Below are 24,949 nucleotides of genomic sequence, written 5' to 3' on the forward strand. Positions count from 1 at the left end.
AATCAATGGGGATTAGGTGAATCAACTCCTCCATAAGTTCCATTGATTTCAATGTGTCTACTGTAACTGCAAATTATTTTATCAAAGTAAATTGCAGTTAAAGTACGCATACTTAAATCAACAGAGTTGACTCAGTAAATCCTGACTGATTCAATGGGCCTACTCTAGTGTGATGTACTATACTAAGAAACAGAATTTTGGCCAATAAATTTACTGTAGCTGGGACTACCAATTGGATTCAGACCCATACTAGAATCTTCCGACTTAGTAAAATGCGAGTAGACATGGTCTAGAGGGGCGGGTATAAATCCATAAATAATTAAATAAATATATATGTCATCTTATTATCAACAACCCTAGTGATACACTCTCCAAATGGCATTCTCTTCCCTTTTATTCTGCAATCTAGTCTTCTGCATTTCACTCAAGGTGGTGGGAACAGGAATAGATCCTTTGTTTCATTCTGCCTTTCCCTGATACAGTATTCACTAGCTTCTCCAAGTGATGTCATATTTGGATGACTATAATAGCAGCCATGTAACTCTCCTGCTTCATATGTCAGTTTGGGACACAGGCCAGAGACAAAGAAAATTCAGCAATGTACTGTGGAGTCAAATGAAATATGAAATACAGTGTCTACTTGAACTAAATTATTAATGAGCTGTGACAATGTTTGTTTTCAAATCTTTGTGTACAGTATCCCCTTGGGCAGTCTGCTTTGTCATCCTGGTTTAGAGAACCCAGACTAATATTGTCAGCAGTGGCGAACACTGTTGCACTGTCAACACTGACTATCTGACCTTGACAGTGACTTCCAATCCAGTGTTGGGAAGCATGCAGAGATGCCTCAGAAACTGGGTGTAGGGCTCTCTCCCCCTCTTCCACAAACACCTGGCTCATGATCCAACAGGTGACATGTACATGTAATCCGGGTCCTGAAAGTCCTTACTACAGCAGAGCAACCGTACAGTGAGGGATGCTACAGAAAGAAGAACTATCTCTTCTGTAATCTTTCAAAACACTCTTTTGTAAGAGCCAATACTGGTGGTCTATACAGCTAATAAAAGGTGTTTCCAAAATAGAGCAGAAGTATATGCACAGAGCACACATATGATACTGCAAAACATATCATGTTTTACTGATTGATAATGGAATTGGAAGTCTAATTAGCAAGGATGGAGGATTAACCCCAGAGGTCTGGCAAACGACCAAGCTGAATAATTACATTATCTAGCCAAAAAACCAAAAACTATCCACCCTTTGTCACTTCAATTAGAGAAGCTATTTCTCATTTGCTGGCTTTATAAGGTTCTCTAAAATGTCCACGGTATTAGTGTAACAACTTCTTAAGTTCCACCAAAGCACAGCTGCCTTGATGTCAGCACAATGATAATATCTCTGGATCATTGGGTAGATTTCCTACGAAGCACTTTAAAATATTTACATTGTGTTAATAGGTCTACATTAAACTACTTTGAAGAAATAACTCAGTAACATACATAGAATAGAAAACAGACAACGATAGATGCTTCACAGAGGGTTCTAACTGATGTAGAAATGCTGCGTGGAAACTATGCCAGGGTACAGGTTTCTCGTAAAACAGCAAACAGCTGAACTTTTCTGAATCATGTTACGTAAGCTCCTTTTAAAGGCCTTTCAAGTAAAATTTTATTAGTCAGTTTTGTGAAACATGTTCCCATACTGCTTTACAAAAACAGTCCATTGTAAATAATACTGTATTTGTCAATATGAAGATGGAAGAATAAAAAAAAACTTTAATCTTGTCCACTATCACAAAATTTGGCTTGTTTATGGACATCTACACGTTCTAATTCTAACATGGCTGTATGGATTTTTTTTTCCATGTTAGTGGTGGTTTTTAAAAATGTGAAGTCAAAATATCTGCATTTATACTTCTTTTTAAAAAATAAGATAGGATCAGCCCCCCCTTTTTTGCCCTGTGAAAACATGGTTAAACAAGCTGAGTATGGTGGAGTGGAGGAAATACTTGATCTCACCTCCATTTCAACAAGTTTCAAGTCGATTAACATACATGAGGCTAAATATTGTCATAAAATTGGCAAGTATCGCAGAACTTGGCTAATATAACAAAATTGCTATAATATTAGGCCTTTCCATAATCATTTAATTAAAAAGAAGGAACCTAAATATTGATTTTAGATTTTGATTTGGTTTTTTAAGAAAGCAATTTGAAGAGTGAAATTTTGCAGTGATACAAGCAATATCTCAGACAAAGCTGCCCAAGGCTCTTAATCATCCTATTTTATATATCATAGTTACATGGATATGAATCCCATATGATAACATGCTTCTCAAGACACTACAGCAGAATTATTGAGAAATATCACCATGGCCAAACAGACAATTCTTTGGAATGATTTCACTACGAATACACCCAAAATCCAAATGTGAGAGAAGACCGAAGGAAGCCATAAAGCCATAAAGCCCTGTGTGTGATTTCCCTGATCTGGCCTCTTGAGGTCATAAAATTCAAAGCATCTTTCCCAAACTGTCCTCATTCATTTGTGCGTTAACTATTTGGGTTATAAATAGTTTTCCTCTCCTGACATGCTTGCTCCCATGGGCCCCATTTCCTGTGGAAACTGTAAATTCTTTACAGATTACCATAATAAGCAACATATACATGCAATATAGGTACAGGCAAGGACGCAAGAACTATTTCCCTAGACAACATTGTACATTGCTCTAAGTTTTATTCTGAATGGGAAAAGATTAATACCAGAGAATTGTTCTTTCAAATTGCTCTAAGTTTTATTCTGAATGGGAAAAGATTAATACCAGAGAATTGTTCTTTCAAATTGCAAAGAGAATTATAATGTTTTGAACTGGCTGGTAAAACACCATGTGTTATTTATTTTATTTATTCATTCATTTAATTTTTTTAAATCAGCAACTTCAAAAGTACTGCGCCAACACTTAATCTGTAAATATCTACAGTTCAGTTATCTTTCCTGCAACAATGCAACCACTAGAGATCTATCTACAAAGGGCGAATGCAAAATTGGTTGTAGACTCTTACGGATCAGCGAGAGTGTCTTTTGCATGTTGGACGACAATAAAGCATTATTCCACCACCACAAAAGGTGGGGGAGACACCCATCCGAGACCCTATCCTACGATTGGTTGTGCAAACGTGCAGTTGCTAAGAGGCAAATATGCTTCTCTTGTAATCAAATAGCCCAGCTCAGCACTGCGGCTGGCTTGGGGCGAAAAGAAAATTCCACCAGGCACAAACTTAGAAACAGTCTTGAATTATTTGTTGCTGACCGCTGGCTGAACCCTGTCCTGATGAGCACCATCACCATTAGCTACTTCGCAGCGTATTCCATCACCCAATGGCAACAGGAGCATGCTACAGCTCAGCCTACGAGAAATTGATCAAACAGGGTAATGAGACTATTTCTTCGCTGAGGTTATTTTAAATGAATATAAATATTTTCTTTCTACATAATTTGCTACAAAAGGTCGCCCATCTCCTGATGATTCAAAAGAAAAATGCTATAGAAGCCCTCTCTGCGTATTGTATTTGAGCGAAACAAACAATTCTATAGGTTTGGAGTGGTTTCTCCTCCTTCCCCCCCCCCCTTTAATTTGACGACAGCATAAATCTTAATGGCCTGGCAGCATCTTATACAATTGATTAGAGGAAACATTTAAGCTGCACATTTTAGTTACAGCTGAAGAGATATAATGCAATTTTCAGAAAGATGTATAACCAATCATGACTTACTTACAATAAACCTTCCATAGAGAGACATTTTCGCTGAACTGCTGAAACTCTAAAATACACACAAATTTAATATGTAGATGCAAAGGGGTTATGCATATCCCTTCCCGACACAACCCAACACACACCCTCAAAAACTGCTCCAGAGCAGCAAGGCAGAACATGGAAAATCAGTAATATCTTTCTCCTGCCAAAATGCTTGTCTGTTTTCAGGATGGGCTCTATGAGCCTCAGTTATATCATTAGGTGGAATAAAACTAAAATTATTGGAATAAAATATTTAAGGATGGACTGGAGGCTGTCCATAGATTCCTTCTAATGTTGTCTTGGTACTACTCGATATGAGTTTAATTGACTTGCTCTTCATGCCAACTTTAATTTTGGCAAGCTGCAAAGAGAAGACAAATTCCTTGCTTCAAGTTCAGGTATAATTTTCAGCCACATCTCCGATGCAATATAATTAAAATCTAATATAATTTAACCGCTTTACTAAAGCCAGTACCACCCGATACAATTGTGGCAAGGACAATGATACAGTGATGAAATCCTTTCAAACGAATGCTGTTGCTTACATTTAAGGACAGAAAGTAGAAGAGCAGTCTATAACAAAACCAACAATTTCATTATGTATGTTAACAAAATCAAGCCTCTTCAAGATTTGCTACCTACCTACCACCACATCAAAATTAAAACTGGAAGCCCAAGAAAGGAAATCACAATTAAGCATATAAATGATGAGATAAAACTTGGCTTATACAGTTCCATTTACTTGTCTCCATAACACTATATTTTTGGGTTACATATGTTAGGGGCAAAACCACACAGTTTTTAAAATAGGCAACAAGCTCTAGACTCTTGTAGCACTCTATTTTTAAGGGCCAAACTGTATTCCACTACGTAAACCAAATCCTTCAGGTTTTACTTGTAAAGCCTCCATCATACTCTACGATCACAGTACTGGGAGAACGGCCATTTCCATATGCCTTTGTCACCTGTGGAAGACCGTCTATAAGTCCCCATTCAAGATTAAGCAGGCATCTACCATAAAAAGGGCTTTCGCTATGCCTTTTTTTCGTAATAAGGGAGAAGGCTTTCAACTTCCCTTTTTTTAAAAAAAATAAAATTTACATTTTTCTCATAGTTTTATCATGTTTTTCTGTGATCTTTTATTTCTATTTTATACATTTTCATGTTATTATTTCTTTAATCCAATTTGGCAATATTTATTTATACACTTATTCACTACATTTGTAACTCACATTCCCAACAAAGAGCGCAAGGTGGTATGCATGCCTCTTCTCCTTCCCTCTTTACGAGTGAGCGGCAATCTAAAAATATCTATAATAGATAAATTATCTTCCACAACAGATGCACCATGGCCATGTGGCTTATCTGAATCATAACATCTTGTCACCCATTCATTTCTTTCCATTAGCAAAGCTGGGGACAAAATATTTGCCATAACTTTGGCTGAGTTTTGGGAAGCTTCCAAGAGAATGTCTTTTTATGGGCAAAAGGGATTACATCACTTTTAAACCATCTGTATTATCTTCTGCAAGTTAGCAGTGGCAGAAATTCATTCAACATAATGTTCATGTCTAACAACATTAGCTCTATTCAGAATAATGTTTAAAAAGGTTTAAGAGCTGCACACAACATATGACATAATCTGAATGCTGTACCTCCCTCAAGTAAAACCACAATGATACCACTCCTTTACTTCTAAAGAGGACACATTATTGTCTCACCAATCCTTCTAAGAGCAAAGCTTAGCAGTTACCTGTACCAGGGTCTCCCTGCATGTTTTAGGCTACTTAAACCAGGTTTAAGTCAACAAACCAGGGTTGGCACTAACTAGAGTTAAACACCATGGCCTGTATCCTATTCAAATCACTAGGCATGGAAGGAAAATGGTAGAAGTAACTGAGGTTATGTGACAAGATCAGATAATATCCCTAGCCATGCAACTGGACCTCACCACAGAGCTACTTCCACAATTTCTATTACATGCACAATAATTTGAATAGGATGCAGGTCTAAGCCATATATTCATTCTTAGAAATCTACAGCATCTGGAGCATCATCACCTACTCATGTCAATGCAAGTTGATGTACTATACAAAATATTATCAAGAATGATCAAATGTGGATTCCATTGTACAGAATTTTCCATCTACCTATAATTATAAAGCAGTGAAAGCCCATGTTGAAACATCACATCATGCAGAATCTGAACTTCCTCAAAGCAAGTACTAACAAATATAATCATATTCTCCAAAAATATATCCCAAACTGAATTTTCAGCATGTACACGGAGCAGGACAAGAGCACATAAAATTACCAATTAAAATCAATAGAACAGGAAGATGAGCAGCCACTAGCAAAAGACCTCTAATCAACAGTCTAGCTATTTAATGACGTCCGTTGCAACAGCAATGGAGTCATCAGAACTTCAAGTGCCAATAAACCAGATGGCATTACTAGAAAAATTATGCCCACAAACTGGCAGCTTGATCCTGTGATTACTGCCCAAGGGAAGTAGTAATGAAAACAAGGAATTGTTAGATATGATGGAGTAAATCAATCATCACCAACACACTGCAGCCTTTTTTTTTTCCAAATGGTTTTAGAAAGTTGTCCTAAGTATCAAGCACCTGGTAGATAAAAAGGTCCCTATCAGTTCTGATGAGAAAGCAATGGTCAATGAAAAGGCAGTAGGATGGAACAGGTTTCCATGGTTGGCAATGCAGCATTTCCTTCCAATTTTGCAGTCAACAATTATGACATACATTGAATTGTTTCTAGGCATGAAAACCTTCTCAGAGACATCTGACATATGTTCACTCTACAGTGTTGCATGCCATTTTTCACTTGCAAAATTCCAAAATCTGGAACCACAGAGAAGCAAGGATGCTACCCATTGTGGCTGGACTGCAATTCTAAATTCTACAATGAAAGCAGTGGGCTGGGAAGGGTGCAAAATGGTTAGCAAAGGGATATGACGAAACCACCTTAGAATTCCCTAACAGCATACACAAAGTATGTTCTCTTACAAAAATAATTTTTGTAATCATCTACCACACAGCTAGGGATTATGGGCAGTAATCATAGGATCAAGCTGCTAGTTTGTGGACATAATTTTTCCAATAACGCCATCTGGGTATCCAAGGAGATCATTTTCATCCATGTGAACCTGCCTACAAACTCCAGTCTTCAGAGACTGCACTACAACAATATGAATTACAGCTAGACTAAGTGCCTCATAGTGATTGCATCCCTAACACAAAAATCTGGATGGGATTTGTCCCTTCTCTTTCTACACTAAGATGCCCCATGAGACTACAATTCTTAGAGCAAACTTGGACAACTGAATACTGGCTACCTTTAGTTCTCTTGATGTTCTGTTTTGGCTGATATGTTACCTTAGTGATTCTATTGATCATTCTTATAAAGACTATTGGACTTCATGATTTTGCTTCAGCATAGAAAGGTGATATAAATATTTTGAATAAATAAATATGAATAATAATTATATGGAGATGATACAGGGATGCATTGGATTGTTCTCAGCAGCAACATATGTAAAATCTGGGGCTAGAAATTACATTAAAGATAGACAATTAGAGCTGAGAGCACATTAATGTTTCATAAAGGCGATCAGGATAATTTGTCCCATGTTCAAGAACCCCGTCCTTCAGTTCTGAAAACCAATCACCAGATACAAAAAGCTGATTCACAGGTTCCTGAAGGTGAAAGAAGCTCATGTCATAATACTCAAACATTTACAGTAATTAAGAAGTTCATTCTTCAGTCATAGGCTATCTCCAATATTTGGCCTAAGTCTTAGGGACTATTAGTTCTAGATTTTCCAAGTCTTTTTTTCTAATGAACAAAAAGAAGAAAGTACAACTAAAGAAAGAATGTTCACTTTTAATCAGACATTCAACCTTTAACTAAGAATAAACAGGATGCTATAACCAATTTGCTAGCCCACTGATTTTCTACAGCCCACAGACCAACATCATCTCACCATGTAATTAAGAATTATAAGTGTGCACCTGAAAGAAAAGGTTCTCGTGTACCTCCTCCAACAGAAAGGGGCCCAATCAAGGCTCCATTCTGAACAAGAACTTTGTACAGGCCTGCAACAGGGAGGACAAGGGAAACCTATGCCTGATGCTAATGTACCACAGTCCGAAACCTGCATGCTTTATTGGTACATGCCAGTGATGGGGAAACGTTGTTGAACTGCAGCTCTGATTTCACCTCCCAACTAGGTACACTGTTGAGACCAATGAGATTTGTTGTCCAGCAAAATATGGAGAATCAATAATTTTGCAGCCTCATGATACAGGAGGGGTGGAATATATAACAAAATATATATGTTATATTTTTAACAGCCAGATATGCATATCCCTCACCTCAACAGCCCTACATTTCATTCAAGGATTGCCTAGGCTGTTAGGGGTTCCAAGCAGACTAATTTCCATTTTCAGTTAACTGAACCATGCCAGTTGACATGCTTAATATTTCTTTAGACCTAGAAGTAAGTAATTGAGGGCTCGTCAAGCTATCTAAGGAGATTTAATTTTCTTTCATTTATAAGGAGACAGATTTCTGCATACTCTGAGAGTTTCCGGAATATGTTGACACCACTGGTGTGTTTGGGGTGGCACAACTTTGTTTCCAAATTGATAAATGTGAGATGTTCCACCTCTGATATTAAACTTTCTACATATAATCACAAAGATGTGGAATAATGTAATTATTTAATTAACTTAAAGATATCCACCCAAAGCGTCTTTTAAATGAGATTTTTTAAACCACGGTAGTGCGTGGGTAAAGAAAATACCCAGGAATGACGTAAGGGAATCAATCAGTGATTCTGAAAAGAGTTAGACGTTTTGCATACAAGCATGCCCCAAAGATCTGTTTTCCTTAGCATAGCACATGGTTTTTTTTTCAGCATTTAATTAGCTGCTTCAGATGAAACTTCAGTTTATGGATAGTCACAGAAGATATTTTTCTTCACCTAAGCATACCATGGCACTCTTGGAAGCAATGACATGGAGAAAGCGATCATGAAGATTAGTAGGATGGGGCTTTTGTCAGCAGCAATTTCTGCCAGTGTAAAAGCTTAAAAAAAGTCCTGAAACCTGCTGCTAGCTTCAACCATAGACCATTCTGACCTATCGATGGGCTGAGCACAGTTTAGGATACACCTTATACGTAGGAGAAAAATCCACTTGTGTGAACCCATCCTAGTTTTCCACTAAATCAAGATCAAATATCACACAATTACAAACAGCAGGCGTGTTTTATTTCAGTGGAAAGCACATTCCCGTTTCCAAACCGCATACCTGTTTTTAAGAAAAGCAGCAATAACAACCATGTGCATTGTATGTATACCATCACACACTTGTTCTTTTTTTTCCTTCCCAAGGGATTCACATCATTAAGTCAAGGCTTACTCTTTGCCACAAACTTATTAAGAACAATAATAAATGTGGGACATTGTTGTGGCGTACAAGAAGCTGCCATTTGTTTTACAAGAAACCCAGTCATCAATAAATAAATAAAATCCTATTCAAAAATCAATTATTAGGAGTCTTTTTGTACGGAGAAGTACCACACCTTTCAGACAACTGGTATTAATGAGCAGGCACGACTATAGAATCACCATCCATTTTTCTGACAAAGCTGCAACTAGTTCAGGCTTCTCATTGAAATTCCATTAATCTGGTACAGCCTGGTCCAGTGTGAAAATCAAAACTCCATCTAACCCTTTATCAGTTCACAATAACCTACAAGTGAACTCTGCCTGTTAGCATACAGCAAGTTATGATTCTGTCATCAATCAGGCTGTGATGAGCCAATAAAATAAAAGCCAGTCAGGAACAATGTGTGTCTGTCAAGAATTCGGCATCTTGTTTCATTCCAAGGTGGTGTCTTCTAGATAAATTCTTTTACTTTCTGCACCTCTTTCTGTAGGGTGTCTCCTCCTCTCTTTCAACTTGATTGCTTCCAGCAATAAGTCAAAGCATCACCAAAGTGTGCTTGAATTTCATTAGGACATATAACTTATGCTACTTTCCTACAGTACCTAATAAAACCATAAAGAAACCAAAACACCTATGGCTGGAGGGAATAACTGGAAAATTAGGTGGTCACTGGGGAACTGGATGAACTTTTGAACCAAGGAGGCAGATGCAGAGGGGGGGGGTTATCTGTTGGAAATTCAAATGTGTAGGGCTGAAAACAGGCTTAAAAATGAATATAGATGTTTGGGGGTGGGATGCTTATATTTTCAGGCCCTATAAAAAGGACATCAGCATTATAATCACACATGTTTAGAGTTTATAATCCATCAGGATACAGATCCTTATTCTATGCCTAACATACAATAAGAGCCAAAGGAGCAAGACAACTCTCAGATAGGCCAAATAGGCCTTTTGGTGAACTATGCTAATTAAGTTATACTATACGCCTTGTTAAAATAATTATCTTCCTTCTAATTAATATGCTGTTAGAAAAAGGTCAAAGAAAAGAACAAGATTTTTCAATACTGCACTGTACACACAGTACCCCTCCATCACAAGCAGATGATTGCAATATATTCTCAATTATCTTTTAAAGGCCACATAGTCAATCGAAAACTAAATTATTTATAAGAAAGTCTGAAAGACGGTGCTTAATCTTTAGGTGTGTTGTTAATGAAGAAAGCCATTGGCTAACGATATAATTTCTATATCCCTACTGATGCCACAATGGGCAACACAACTAGTATTCTAGGAATGGCATGTTTCCAAAGAAACACAATTACAAATGGAATATCTGGTCCTACAAGTAAGTATTTTAGATATGTACACTTTTACTTGGACAGCTTCTAACTTCCAATGAGCTGTGGAAGCTGTTTATGAAAGTTAAAACAAAAAACAAAAAACTGGAGACCAAAGTACTAGCAATGAAAAAAGCTGAAAAATACATAAGGGTATTAATCAGGGAATAAAGAACATATTAAAGTTGCAATCCTGTATCCATTGCCCAGGAATAACCTCACCTCAATGGCAGTTATTATGAGGTAGTCCAGTATACGATGGTGATGTAAATATAATTCACTGCATAGATGACTTAGTGATTTATTGGATACACACAAATTAATACTATTTACCTACAGAGCAGGGAAGGTGAATATGCACCCTATTTGATGTTGCTACACTGTAATCCCAACATCCCTTCCCAGAATATCCACTGGCAAAAGACAATAAGACTTATAGTCCAACCACCTCTGGAAAGCCTCATTCTCCTCATCCCTGCTACAGAGCACATCTTGAAATGCATGAGGTTATGTCCTGCAAACCCAATTCATTCCTGTTAAAGAGAGACTGATTATTAATAAAAGGAATAAGTAGGAGCAGTTTATTTCACATTACAGTCTTTACTTATATACTACATATGAATTGCTGGAGTCCTTGTGTGGAAAACTTGTGGGCCTTTCTCCAAACTGTGCTTTTATCTCTTAGGCAGACTTTCAATATACCGATAAATGTATACATGTTGTTTTCTAGAGTACTATCTGTCTCTTGTTCGCTGTAGTTTCTGATATTGACAGCCATCTTGAGCTTGCTTTTTACTGAAAGATGCTATAAAAATAATTTTTCCAAATGAATTTTCTGCATGTTTATACTGATGATAACTGAAAGCTCAAGCATTAGCGGCACTCAGCTGCTCACTGTTCACCTTCACAGACAAAAGCAGTTGTCTGTGTTGTCTTTTGAAAAACAAGAACCAAACATTCCTCGTGTCTGCTCCTTGGCAGCTGCCTTCAATACGCAATAGCCATAAAACACAACCAAACAGAATGATAGCAACACACTTGTTAAGAGAGGAACCACTTATATATATATATATATATATATATACACACACACACACATAGTCACTGTAACACATTTTTCAGAGTTCTAGGAATATAAAGGTCTTGTATTTTGAATCAGCTGTTAGAAGGTTTATCACTTATGCACATATTTGACTTATCCCTCTTCTGCAATAGACATAATTTTATAACTCATAAAAGCAATATATGCTTCCAAAGGGAACAATCTGTATAACATAAAATGTGGAGTAGCATGCTGTAACACACACATTTAGCTGTTGAAATCAAGCTGTACAGTTTCCTCATCAAACAGCAAACAAACAAATAAAAAACACACAAGTGGCTCACTTCAAAGTCTGAATTGCTGAGAAACCCATCAACATACATTGTGATTTATATATACACGGGATTGATCAGCCGTTGCTCAACAATCATTAGAAAGAGACTGTCGCAAACCATGACGCAACAACCTCCACATTCCAAAACAATCGAAAATGATGAAAATTTGTTCTTTAATAATCTCATCCCAGGGTGGGGGTGGGGGGGAATAATCAAGTGACAGAGCCAGAAATAGTTTGAAGGAAAAATCAGTAGAACATTAATTGGATGGCAAATTAAGAGAATACATATTTAATAAAGTCATTTGCTTTTGAGGTGGCTTTCAGTGCCCCACCTGCCCCCCTCCCCCCCAAAAAATCCCTCTTGGAATTCACTGTTTTGATAGAGACAAAAGAAGAGGAAGCCCTTCATATAGCCAGGTTAAATTTAACAAGATTCTGATGTTTAATTAACATAAAATGTGTCCTAAATAGAAAATGTCAGTGCTTTACAGTCGCCAATTCATGCAGTTGTAGGGAAGGAATCTCTCCTCCGGGAAAAGAGTAGTAAAGAGGGTATGCATTTTTAAAAACATTTACTGCACCTCTTTCACCACTAGAGGGCACTCTTCAGTTCCTTAAAGGTCTTGAGATGGCATGAAATAAGCCCCACATGTTTCTTGAGACATTGCCATTCATCCATTACCCATGAAATACACCAGTTCAGCTAAGAAATATAGTGAGACAGAGAGAATTACTCACCATCACTGGGACCGTCATTATCACATTGGTCAGATGCTAGAGAGACACTGTCTGGAGGCGCAGGGCCAGATCCTTCAACCTCTTCTTCATCTTCTGGTTCACCTGCACAAACCATATATTTACCAGTCGTCAAAGCAAGGTCTTTACAGTTTGATCCTACACACGGAATAAAGCAAGCACCGCCACAAGCCACGCTTCAAGTAAAATCAATGTTGCAAGTAGCCTCTGTCCACATACTTCAGAAGCATGGTTGGAAATTCCAAAACTACACTTATTGGCCAGATTAAGTCTTAACCAACAATTAGCCTAGGGTTTGTCCTGAGTTAAACATTTTCCTCACTTCCTAATTTAGATGGGAATGGGAAAATATCAAGTAGGAGACATTGTGTTGTGAAAGACTGGATCTAACCTGCCTTTCTCTCCTAGTGGGAACTGAAGGAGGCATATAAAAACATTTTAAATCCACAAATAATTTAAAACATGCTGATTATAAATGAGAACTAAAATACATTACTTACCAATTACATTATATACAAATAACTTAAGGACAACTAACTTAGCTGAGATCCAGTGTAATATGTGTGAATAACAACTGGTACATGTAACACATTTCTTAGCAGTATTAGTCTCTAGACACTACGTATATGTTACATTTACACCCTGCCTTTCCTCTGCAATGCTCAAGATGGTGTACATGCTCTTCTTCTCCATGTTTATCTTTACAACAATTTTACAAGGTTAGCTAGGCAGAGATGGAGACTGCCCCAAGGTCAGGTAGAGATTTGAACCTGGGTCTTCCAAATCTTTTTCCAACATCCCAACTACAAACATGCATTTTTACACAACTCCCACCATAGTTTTTGCAATAAAAAAGGTATTACATCATTTCTTTTATGGAATAAAAAACACACAGACCTAAATCTCCTTCCTTAGTTATGCCGGCAACGCTGTACGTTTTCGTGGTGAACTGCCCGAAGTTAAAAGCACTGTAGACATTCCCAGTTGCACACGGCGTTGTGTGACTCAGAGTGCAGCTGATAATGCCTACATTGATTTCTTAAGTTGGGGCAATTTGCCTCTAAAAGTTAAACCATCTGTATAGCTACACAAAAAGCTTTTGACCGCAGGGAGAAAGAGAAGGTGCCTACTAGCTGCAGCAGTATATGCCTGACATGACATGTGCTTCAGTGCTTTTTCTTACATTATACAACACTAACACCATTTGTGACAGTGGCTGCAGTAGCAAATCTTAGGGCATGTGTGGCATGACATACTTGTGACATGAATACTTCATCACCCATCCAATGGGCAACTCAATCTCCATCCATCATGCCATCACTCAGTCTGCTTTTCAGCAGCTTTGCAGTCAGATAAACGGCACATGCCAAACTAGGCACCGATCTGTTCATCTGCGCTTATGAGATCAATTGAGTCAAAGAAATGGTCGCTTACCTTCTGATCATTAAGTTTATGCATCTACCAATTGCTGAAAATTTGGAAACACCTTGCTTCAGTGTTCATTTATAATGTTACACTGAATTTAATGAATTAAAACAGAGAGGGAGGCTGCATAAGGGAACGTAACAGCATCAGAATAAATGTTAAACTCCCTCACATGGCCTCTCTTCAAAACAACTGCCAGAGTTCTTTGGAGAAAGAGAAAGCTACAAATACAGTATTTTGGAATGGTATTCTTAAGTTGAAACATTCTTAAGTTGAAGCAAAATTTCCCATAGGAATGGACTGAAAACCATTTAATCCGTTCTGGCTGTTTTTTTGTTATGTAGAGGTGCGTTCGTACATTGAAGCATTAGTTCCCATAGGAACTAATGCAAAGCTGGTTAATACGTACTCTACCACTAGGGGGAGAATTTTTTTTTAACCTAAGATGACCTAAGGTTAAAAAAAGAGCAGGAAAGGTTTTTTTTCCTGTTCTTATCTTGGATTTCTGTTCTTAAGTAGAAGCAAAATTTAGCAAATGGAGCTGTTCTTAAGCTGGATTGTTCTTAAGTAGGGACGTTCTTAAGTAGAGACCCCACTGTATAATGAATGCAAAAAGTAGTCAAATTCAGCAGTTTCCCAGAGACAGCTAACATTTTTCAGGGGATGATCTCAATGAAATATATATGCCAGCTCCTTCAGCACACTAATATTAGTACAGTGGTGCCTCGCTTAACGATTGCCTCGTTTAGCGATGAATTCGCATAATGATGTGTTTTTTTAGAAAATAATATGCACCGTATAACGATGTTTCCTATGGGCGATTTTCGCTTAGCGAAGTTTGGGACCATGCTTTGCATAACGAATGCGATTTTAGGTCCCCTGCTTCACTTAATGATGTTTCTTTTTTCAATTAAAAAAGTGTCTTAGAAGGGTCAAAAACTGTTCTAAATGCTTGGATTTGTTAGAGGACCCCCAAGTCATGTGCAAACCTGATTTGGCTTTGATCTGACTTTTCGTTAATTTATGGTTAATTTTTTTTTTCGGCCCATAGGAACCAATGGACCTGTCAAAATGTGACAGCTCCATGCTTTCCTATGGGGGAGAAAACAATTCGCCATAAATTAACGAAAGTTCAGATCAAAGCCAAATCAGGTTTGCACACGACTTAGGGGGTCCTCTAACGAATCCAAGCATTTAGAACAGTTGCTGAGTCTTCATTAATTTTTTGTGAATTTTTTCTTCCCCCATAGGAAATAATGGAACTGTCAGATTTTGACAGCTGTCAAAAGTTGGGGGGAAAAAATTCACCATTAATTAACGAAAAGTCAGATCAAAGCCAAATTAACTTTTGCATCCGTTTTAGAGGGCGCAGAAGCTAATCCAAGCATTTAAAACCATTTTTGACCCTTTTATGACACACTTAATTTTGCAAAAATTGACTTCGCAAAGCCATTGAAATGTATTGAGTCAGCTTCAATACATTCCAATGGAGGAAACATTGTATCATTTAATGATGTTTCCTATGGGTTTTTTCGTTTAAGGACGGCAATCCGTGCCTATTGGAACGGATTAACCGGTTTCCAATGCATTCCTATGGAAAATGGTGTTTCGCATAACGATGTTTCACATAACGTTTTTTTTGAACCAATTAAAATCGTTATGCGAGGCACCACTGTATGTTAATAATTTTCTATTGTACTGAGTTGCCATATCTTAAATATATCACATGTATTCCACTAAAAACAATTCCCAAGTAAACTGCCAAATGTTAACTTAGATGTTAACATTTAAATGACATAATATTCACCTTTTTCTTAGCAAAGTATTTCAATTTAAATCAATTTTTGAACTTTTACAACAGAAAAAAAATTAAAACAGGCTTTTTTTTGTCTACTAAAGAGGGAGGTTATTTTTTTTTCCTAAGGCCATCTTTCTCATAAGTGTTGAAAGGAAATGAAGCAGCAGCAACTCAGCCTCAAGGTTCAAATCTGCCCTTTAGCCTCCAGCTGTTGTAGGAGCTTCCATTCACATCATTCTCAGTTAGCATAGTCAATGGTGAGGGCTGCTATAAGATGGAGAACCACGAATCAGGGAGGATTTGCTTTAAACCAAATTGATTTAAATTTTAAAAATGATTTTTTATCAAATAATTTTTAAAAAAATTTGGGATCATATCCGCTGGCTCATGTCTTCATCCAATATCATTGGCAGTAATTTCTCCGTGGAACTCAGTGGCCAAAATCCTGATGCTTAGCATGTTAAATTGCACTAGGGTAGATCCAGAGTAGACTTTGGCCTAGATGGATGGGATATAAATTAAATAAAAATAAAATAAATCCATTGATTCCAATGGACCTACTCTAATTGCTGCTCAGCATTGTATGTCACAGTAGCCCCATCTAAATCAATGGAACTTACAGAGGAGCTGACTCAACAAATCGTGACTGCTAACCAGTCTTCTCTAGGTCAGAAGAGAATATTCATTTATTACACTGTTGTTGTTGCTGTTTAGTCATTTAGTCATGTCTGACTCTTTGTGACCCCATGGACCAGAGCACGCCAGGCCCTCCTGTCTTCATTTATTACACTAAGCAAGAAAATTTTGGCCACTCTGTTGAGCAACTTGTATGATTCACTTAGCAGGAAGTTGTTCAAATCATACCCATTTGCCAATATCTTAATTTAGCAAAATTTCTCTCATTGCTTCTCTCATTAATTTTATTTGTTTTTCTTAAGTATTTTCACTTCAACGGAAAGTTTATGAACAGGGTTTTGACCCTGTAAATTTTATATTTTACATGCTGTTTCCGATGTGTTAAAGCTGTGTTACTATGACACAGGAACTTTGCACCTCAGTTCAATACCAACCACTAAAGGGATCCTCAAAAAACAATGCCAAGCTGCTTATTTTGATCTGTTTACTCTTTAGATCCTTTTGTGCACAGTTGAATTACAGAATTTACTATCAAGCAACTGAGCAATGGCAACAAACCTGGACATGATTTTAAAAGGGGTTTGGACAAATTCATGAAGGACAAAACTATCACAGGCTATTATTCAGAGTAGCTATAAATTCCCTGCGGTATTAAAGGCAATACGTCTCTCTGTACATCAGTTTCTGTGGAAAATGAAGGGTGTTTTTTAAAAAAATTAAGGTTCTTTCCCCCTGCCACTGTGTGAATAAAATGCTTGACTAGATAGGTCTCTAGTTGTATCCACCACTGTTCCTTCTATGTTCGTAGATCTACATTTGTGTAATTTTATGCTATCTCTCATTCCTCCAGAGACTTCAGAAGTTTATCCAACAGACATTACATCACATGTTTTCAACATTCTTTGCCACAAGTACAGTGGGGTCTTGACTTAAGAACGGCTTGAGTTAAGAACATTTTGACTTAAGAACCGCTTTCATAGGAAAATATTGACTTGACTTACATACTTAGATTTGAGTTAAGAACTGAAAAAAAAACCCACGTGGGAGGCAGGGAAAGTGCAAAATTTGAACTTTCAGTTAACTGTTGGCCAGTGAAAAGGGTGCCTGTCTGCTTCCTCACTCCTCCCAGCATTTAGAGCGTGGATTGGAAGACAGTCTTCAGACTGCCTGGTACTGTACTGCCTGGACTGTATTTTCCCTGCCTTCCCTGAACCTTTCTTGACCTAAGAAAAAAAGAAACAAAATATTCCCCTCTAGTGGTCGAAGGCAGAATAGCAGCTTCCCATTAGTTTCTAGGGATGGAAAAGAGCAGATACGGATCAAATGGTTTTCAATGCATTCCTATGGGAAATGCAGATTTGACCTGAGAACTTTTTGACTTGAGAACCGCCTTCCAATACGGATTAAGTTCTCAAGTCAAGACCCCACTGTATCTAACAAGGCTGGGTGCAGGTTTGAAAGTTCTCCTGGTAAAATACTGTTTTTTGAGCCCTGTCCTGGTCAGTAGCTCCTGGGGCACTTAGTTATTTGCAGTGGCAGCACTTCCAATGACATAGGACCCTGCATGTGGCCATGTGTTTGCCTTCCCTCAATGCCCCAGAATGATTCTAAGTCAAGAACATTGTGGCAAATGTAAAGGATGGCTAGACTTAAGTTGCTTAAAATGCCAAACAAGAAGAAAACCCTAAACCATTTCAAGAAATGTAGGGCCACTCCGGGACGGTCTCAAGGGCAAGGAAGAGCAGAATAAATTGCTCCAAAATGGAAAAAACTGACTACAGTTTCTTCCCATAATATCGACAATGTACAGTTCCACTTGTAAACAGTGGAACATGGGACATTCATTTCCAACCATTCCACATGAAGACAATGGACCTGAAGAATGTAGTCCCAGATGTAGCAATTATGGTCTCATAGAGGGCCTTAGAAGTATGTCACAAGATTCCACACATCATTTACAGAAGACAATGTTTCAGTGCCCTATAAAACTCATCTGACTCTGCTTGTTACTTGTGGGAGTGGAAAAATGATTGTGAAAGAACATTTATATTCAGTGGCACTGTGTCAATGAATTCTAGGTATTTGAGGGAAACAATGATAAAAGGTTTTTGGCTTCATGTCCTACCTTTGGGCCTCCCAGATGCATCTGATTGGGCACTGTATAATAGAATAAAGAATGGTGGACTTCTTAGTCTGATCCAACAGGGCTTCTAACAATATTTATTTATCATTTTTGTATTGTATCCATATTTGCAGAATTTAGATTCAACAGTTTGTTGAAGTTTTTCCATTCACAAAACATACACAGATCTCAATGTGATTCTTAATACTCTGGGGAAAGCAACATCAAGAACATCCTAGAAACCTACTCAGACCTTTAAATCTGTAACATGGCACTAAAAACACCAAAAAGACAATCGTGTTCCATAGTTCAAGAAGGTAAGGGTAAGTGACCGACTTCTTCCCAAATAATTTAGACAATACATACAAAATGCATACACACCCCTCTCTAGCAGAGCACTCTTTGATACAAGGGCGTGGAGAAAAGAACTATCCTTTACAAAAATACTGCATGGGTCAAAGACAGAAACAATGTGTCAATTGTGTGTACTATTTTTTTTAATTACATATTTGTCAAACATTTTTGCCAGGCGCAAACATTATGAAGCAAGTGTCAAAGGGAACCACATCTAAAATTATAAATGCTGCTCATCCATTCAGTGTGACGAGTCACTGTTGAGCTGCCAAGACACAAATTTTGTCCCCTTGACAGGTGCCACGTGTCTACCAGTATATCTAAAAGGGGAAAGAAATCAATAAAGGAAAGTGTTCCGTTGGTATCTGTGTAACAGAATACTGAACTACAAAGGAACAATAAGCATCAGGTAGATGGATCCAATACAATTTGCCCGCATAATTGAAAGCATTACAGCCTAATCAGACATCTAGAAGCAAGGCATGTTCAAACAAAATGTCTATAGACTCATTAGCGGGCAGCTATTCCACTATAATCATGCATAATGTCAGTGGTGCCTTGAGCCTGTGCCAATGACAACAGCATAAATTTTGCATCTCATTTCTTCAGTCATAAAATTAATGATCAGTTTAAAAATACTTCTTTATAAAAAGTTATTACACAAAGAAAAGGCACGAACGTGTCCCACTGATATAACCAGGAGGATAATTAAGAGGCTAATATTCATTAATATGGTTTCCCCTGAACAACCTTTGATTTATCCTGGAACTCTGAAAAAGTTTCATTAATTAAACACGGTTAATGGTTACCGGAAAAGAAGGGAGGGGGAACAGTTCCTATTTTCTTTCTTCCGTGATTTAAACACTTATGTTTTCATGTGAGAATATTTTAAGTTGCCTGTAATATGACACCCAGTACCTGACCCTTCTTTCTTAAACAACATTTTTTCATTTGTAGTATGTATTTGCTTATTGATCGTAGTGGATAATGGTGCTGTGCTAATACGGGAAGTGAGACACTTTAATCCATTATGAATGGAAGCTACCCTTTAATGCCAAGTTATCTCAATAAAGATTTCACGTTGATTTCGCATCAGCTGAATGTCAAGAAATTATTTTTTTATAGTTACTTGCAATTCCTTACCAGTTCCTTATAACTGGTTTAGAACTCGAGGTTTAGTCAATATTTGCTTTCTGTCACAGAATCACTGAAAAAGTAATCACCAAAATATGCTTCAGTCAATACCATGTAGAAACAAACAGTTGTTATTGTGAGATCTTCCAGATCTCTAGTTCTCTGCAGAGTACAATGTTTAGATGGTGGTCTGCAAATGAAATGGCTCAAAAGTGATCTTAAAGAAAAATAACTAAAATAAGCATATTTAATGTAGATTTTATTTTACAGGAAAAACAAACAAATCCAGAAAAGTTTTTATTGGAATCCTTGTAAATATTTACATCACAATTCAGTAGCACTGAAAAATATTAATATATTAATTCTGACATGCTGAAAGACCTTTACATTACATGAAGACTTTCAAGGGAAAGTCACCTGAAAACTTTAATTATACTTTTGAAACTGACATTGTATCAACTCATTTCACCCCCAATTTTACTGAGTGCAGGAAAGCTAATTTTGTATAAATCGGTGGAATATGACTTTTTGGGTTTTTTTATTTAAAAAAGTATAGCAGTAGAAAAAATTCTGTTAAAGTTTTCCACTGGAATATTTCACCTTAGATCAGTGGTTCTTAACCTTTGTTACTCAGATGCTTTTGAACTGCAATTTCCAGAAACCCCAGTCAGCCCAGATTGTGGTGAAGGCCTCTGGGAGGTGCAGTCCAAAACTCCTGAGTAACCCAAGGTTAAGAACCAGTGCCTTAGATCACCAACGCTACTAGAAGCGGCGGCTGCCTCTTCCAAAACTAGAAGGGTAGCCATGGTAACAGACAGTCCCGTACCACCTTAAAGACTAACTTATTTATTTGGCATAAGCTTTAACGTTATGCTAAATTATATGCAGGCTAACATTTTGTACATCTGACAATGCAAGAAAGTTAGAAACCAAGAGATCTAAACTAAAGAGTGTGGATGCATTATTAAGTGAACCTTCTCCAACTTGATGTCCTCCATATGTTTCGGACTATAAATTTAACCGAGAAATGTGGGAGCTGTAGTCTAAAACCCTGGAGGGCATCAGAATGGGGGACACTGGCACAATTAGTTAAGGACATTTAAGATTGTGAAAAACTGTTATGTTTGAGAACTGAAATGCAGCTGCTAAAATATGTCTTTGCCACACTGGCTGGGGAAATAATGTTTACAGTCTAAGATGTCTATAGGGAACTTGATTAGGAGAAGATGGAACAAGTTATATTAGAGACACAATGGGTGTAAGTTATCACCTCACTGACAAGGAACTTTCACAAAAATCACCTGGAGATAGCATGTGGAGGGCATACCACTTTATCATAACAGTTTTCTTGATGAGTTAGATTGAGATTCCATGGCCCAAGTCTAATGCTCCCTTAATTTAATTAAGTATACATAGGAAGTATGAAAAGTTGAGATATTTAGTTTTATGGACTGTGAATCCTGGAGTCCTGAGCAAGCATGGCCATAGTGACTGGGGACGCTGGAGTCCCACAAAGTAACTTTTCCAAACTTCATACAGTCCAGTCCTCCAGATGCTAGACAGAAGCATTTATCAGCCCGAGTGAGCACATGCAGTGATAACGAATCATGCAAGCTGTAGTCCGTTATCTGGAGGGCCACATGTCCCCTTTATTTTAAGGGTTAGACTATTTCCAGAGTTAACATTACTGTACAGTGGTGCCCTGCATAGCGACGTTAATCCATTCTGGATTAATCGTCGCTATCCGGAATCGTTGCTAAACGGAACTAAAAACCCCACAGGAACGCATTAAACTTCCTATGGAGCGAAAACTCACCATTCAGCGAAGATCCTCCATAGCGCCGCCATTTTCGCCACCTCAGTAAGCAAGGGAACCGCATGGAAATGCTTGTGGCAGCCATTTTGGGCAACCGGCAGCCATTTTGGAACCGCCAACCAGCTGTTCTAAAAACATCGCAATGCGAAAATCGATCATCGCAATGCGATGTTTTCCCATTCAAAACATCGCAATGCGATCGCATTAGCGATTGCAAAAAATAGATCGCTATGCAGATTTGTTGTTAAACGGTGCACTCGTTATGTGAGGCACCACTGTATTTTTCCTTGTATAAGACAATACTTTTATCTAAAATCTTTAGACTAAAAATTGAGAGTCGTCTTATACACAGAAGCTGAGGAGAGAACCGCCTGACTGCGAAACTTCCATGCCTTACCTCTGCAAACAGGCTTCCTTTAATCATGAGGCTTAGCTGCCTCTAACCACGAGACTTAGCTTCCTCCAATCATGAGCCTTGTGTAATTGATGTCAGCTGATCCTGAACAAACCAATTGGCGCACACCTCGTGAGGGGTGGAACATGTAGGCAGTGCTCAGATGCAACAAGGACTGGTAATGTTGAAGCATTCTGAGCCCAGAGGCTAAATAAAGTAAAATGCTCAAAGCTGACACATAATATGACAGTACTGGTACGTAAATATTACTGAATTACTAAATAAAAACATGTTCTGATTTATGTTTAAAATACTGGTTTCTTGATTTTGGGTTGGAAAAGGGGGCGTCTTCTACACAGAAAAAAACGGTAAATCTCCTTGTGAATTCAGAAACACTTGCATTGAGGTTATGCCAATTATAGGAGAGCTGAACAGTTTTACAAATGGATAACAAATAATGAAAAGCACAAGAAGGGTGAAAGCTGGCTGTTTGTTCTGTTCCCACTATTTCTATACAAGCTTATGATTTATTAATATTAGGAGCTGAGCATTTCTTAAAGAGAAATACAGATTCTGAAACCTCTGTACTGTAGCAATTTTAGAAAAGGTTAGTCTGTGCTAGAATATCACACAAAAACAAAAAAATAAAGAAGGCAGAAATGTGATGGTACCTTAAAGACTAACTGCTATATTTTAATGTGAACTTTCATGGACAAGTCCATTTCCTCAGACATAACAGTAGCACTACAGGCAAATATTTATACATGGCCACAAATCAGATATTGTATTTGGGCACAAGTTGTTGACCTGGCAATGAACTTTAAAACCTTTCTTGCTATTTGGTTCCCCTCTCAGGAAGCAATGTTCTGTAAAACAAGACAATGATGGGTAATTAAATTAATCCCAAGCTATAAGTAACAAGAAGGAACAATATTGGAATAAGTATCTCTGACCACCAGTGGCATCCTGTGAGGTGGCAGTGGTATATAGTAAGGAAATAGTATATGAATCATTGCATAGTTCAACAGCATATGTACAATAGCTGGAAATTTCAGCAGATTTAACACAATATTGTATATTTTATAATGACCTAAGAAATATTACCCCTTCACGGATTGCTACCTTGTCATGGCGAAGGGGCTTGAGTAATTCAGAGAAGCTATGGGTTGTGACATGCAGAGATACCCAAGACGGATAGGTCATAGTGGAGAGTTCTGACTAAATGCGATCCACCTGGAGCAGGAACTGGCAAGCCACTTCAGTATCTTTGCCAAGAAAACTCCATGGACAAAAACAAAAGGCTAAAAGATATGACACTGGAAGGTGAGCCCTTCAGGTCGGAAGGCGTTCAACATGCTACTGAGGAAGAGCGAAGGACAAGTGCAAGTAGCTCCAGAGCTGATGAAGTGGTTGGGCCAAAGCTGAAAGGACACTCAGCTGTGGATGTGCCTGGAAGTGAAAGGAAAGTTTGATGCTGCAAAGAAAAATACTGCATAGGGACCTGGAATGTAAGATCTATGAATCTTGGGAAGCTGGATGGGGTCAAACAGGAGATGGCAAGAATAAACATTGACATCCTGCGTGTCAGTGAATGAAAATGGACGGGAATGGGCAAATTCAATTCAGACGATTATCATATCTACTATCGTGGGCAAGAATCGTGTAGAAGAAATGGAGTAGCCCACATAGTCATCAAAAGAGTGAGAAAAGCTATAATGGGAAATAATCTCAAAAATGATAGAATGATGTCAATACGAATCCAAGGCAGACCTTTCAACATCACAGTAATTCAAGTTTATGCACCAACCACCAATGTTGAAGAGGCTGAAATTGACCGATTCTATGAAGACTTACAACACCTTCTAGAAATGACACCAAAGAAAGATATTTTTCTCATTATAGGGGATTGGAATGCTAAAGTAGGGAGTCAAGAGATAAAAGGAACAACGGGTAAGCTTGGCTTTGGAGTTCAAAATGAAGCAGGGCAAAGGCTAATAGAGTTTTGTCAGGAGAACAAGCTGGTCATCACAAACACTCTTTTCCAACAATACAAGAGGCAACTCTACAGGAGGACATCACCAGGTGGGCAATACTGAAATCAGATTGATTACATTCTCTGCAGCTAAAGATGGAAAAGCTCTATATAGTCAGCAAAAACAAGACCTGGAGCTGATTGTGGCTCTGCTCATCAGCTTCTCATAGCAAAACTCAAGCTTAAACTGAAGAAAGTAGGAAAGACCAATGGGCTACTCAGGTATAATCTAAGCCAAATCCCTTATGAATACACAGTGGAAGTGAAGAACAGGTTTAAGGAACTAGATTTGGTGGACAGAGTGCCTGAAGAACTATCCATGGAGGCTCGTAACATTGTACAGGAGGCAGCAACAAAAACCATCTCAAAGAAAAGGAAATGCAAGAAAGCAAAGTGGCTGTCCAACGAGGCCTTACAAATAGCAGAGAAGAGAAGGGAAACAAAATGCAAGGGAGATATGGAAAGTTACAGAACTTAAATGCAGATTTCCAAAGAA

The 24,949-nt window shown here is 37.9% G+C and overlaps 1 protein-coding gene across 3 annotated transcripts in view; it reads right to left on the minus strand.

Annotated features, from left to right (window-relative positions):
- SKAP2 (src kinase associated phosphoprotein 2) overlaps positions 1-24,949 on the minus strand; it is a 137,861-nt gene that overhangs the window by 86,682 nt on the left and 26,230 nt on the right. For all 3 annotated transcript variants that reach the window (XR_012088315.2, XR_012088317.2, XM_020780691.3), the window contains exon 4: positions 12,725-12,826. Coding sequence is in view for 1 of the 3 variants with exons in the window: in XM_020780691.3 (XP_020636350.3) it covers positions 12,725-12,826 (102 nt within the window). In the remaining 2 variants the exon portion in view is untranslated. The remainder of the gene's footprint in view (positions 1-12,724; positions 12,827-24,949) is intronic.

This window comes from Pogona vitticeps, chromosome 6 (assembly GCF_051106095.1).
Source record: "Pogona vitticeps strain Pit_001003342236 chromosome 6, PviZW2.1, whole genome shotgun sequence".
Taxonomy (NCBI): Eukaryota; Metazoa; Chordata; class Lepidosauria; order Squamata; family Agamidae; genus Pogona; species Pogona vitticeps.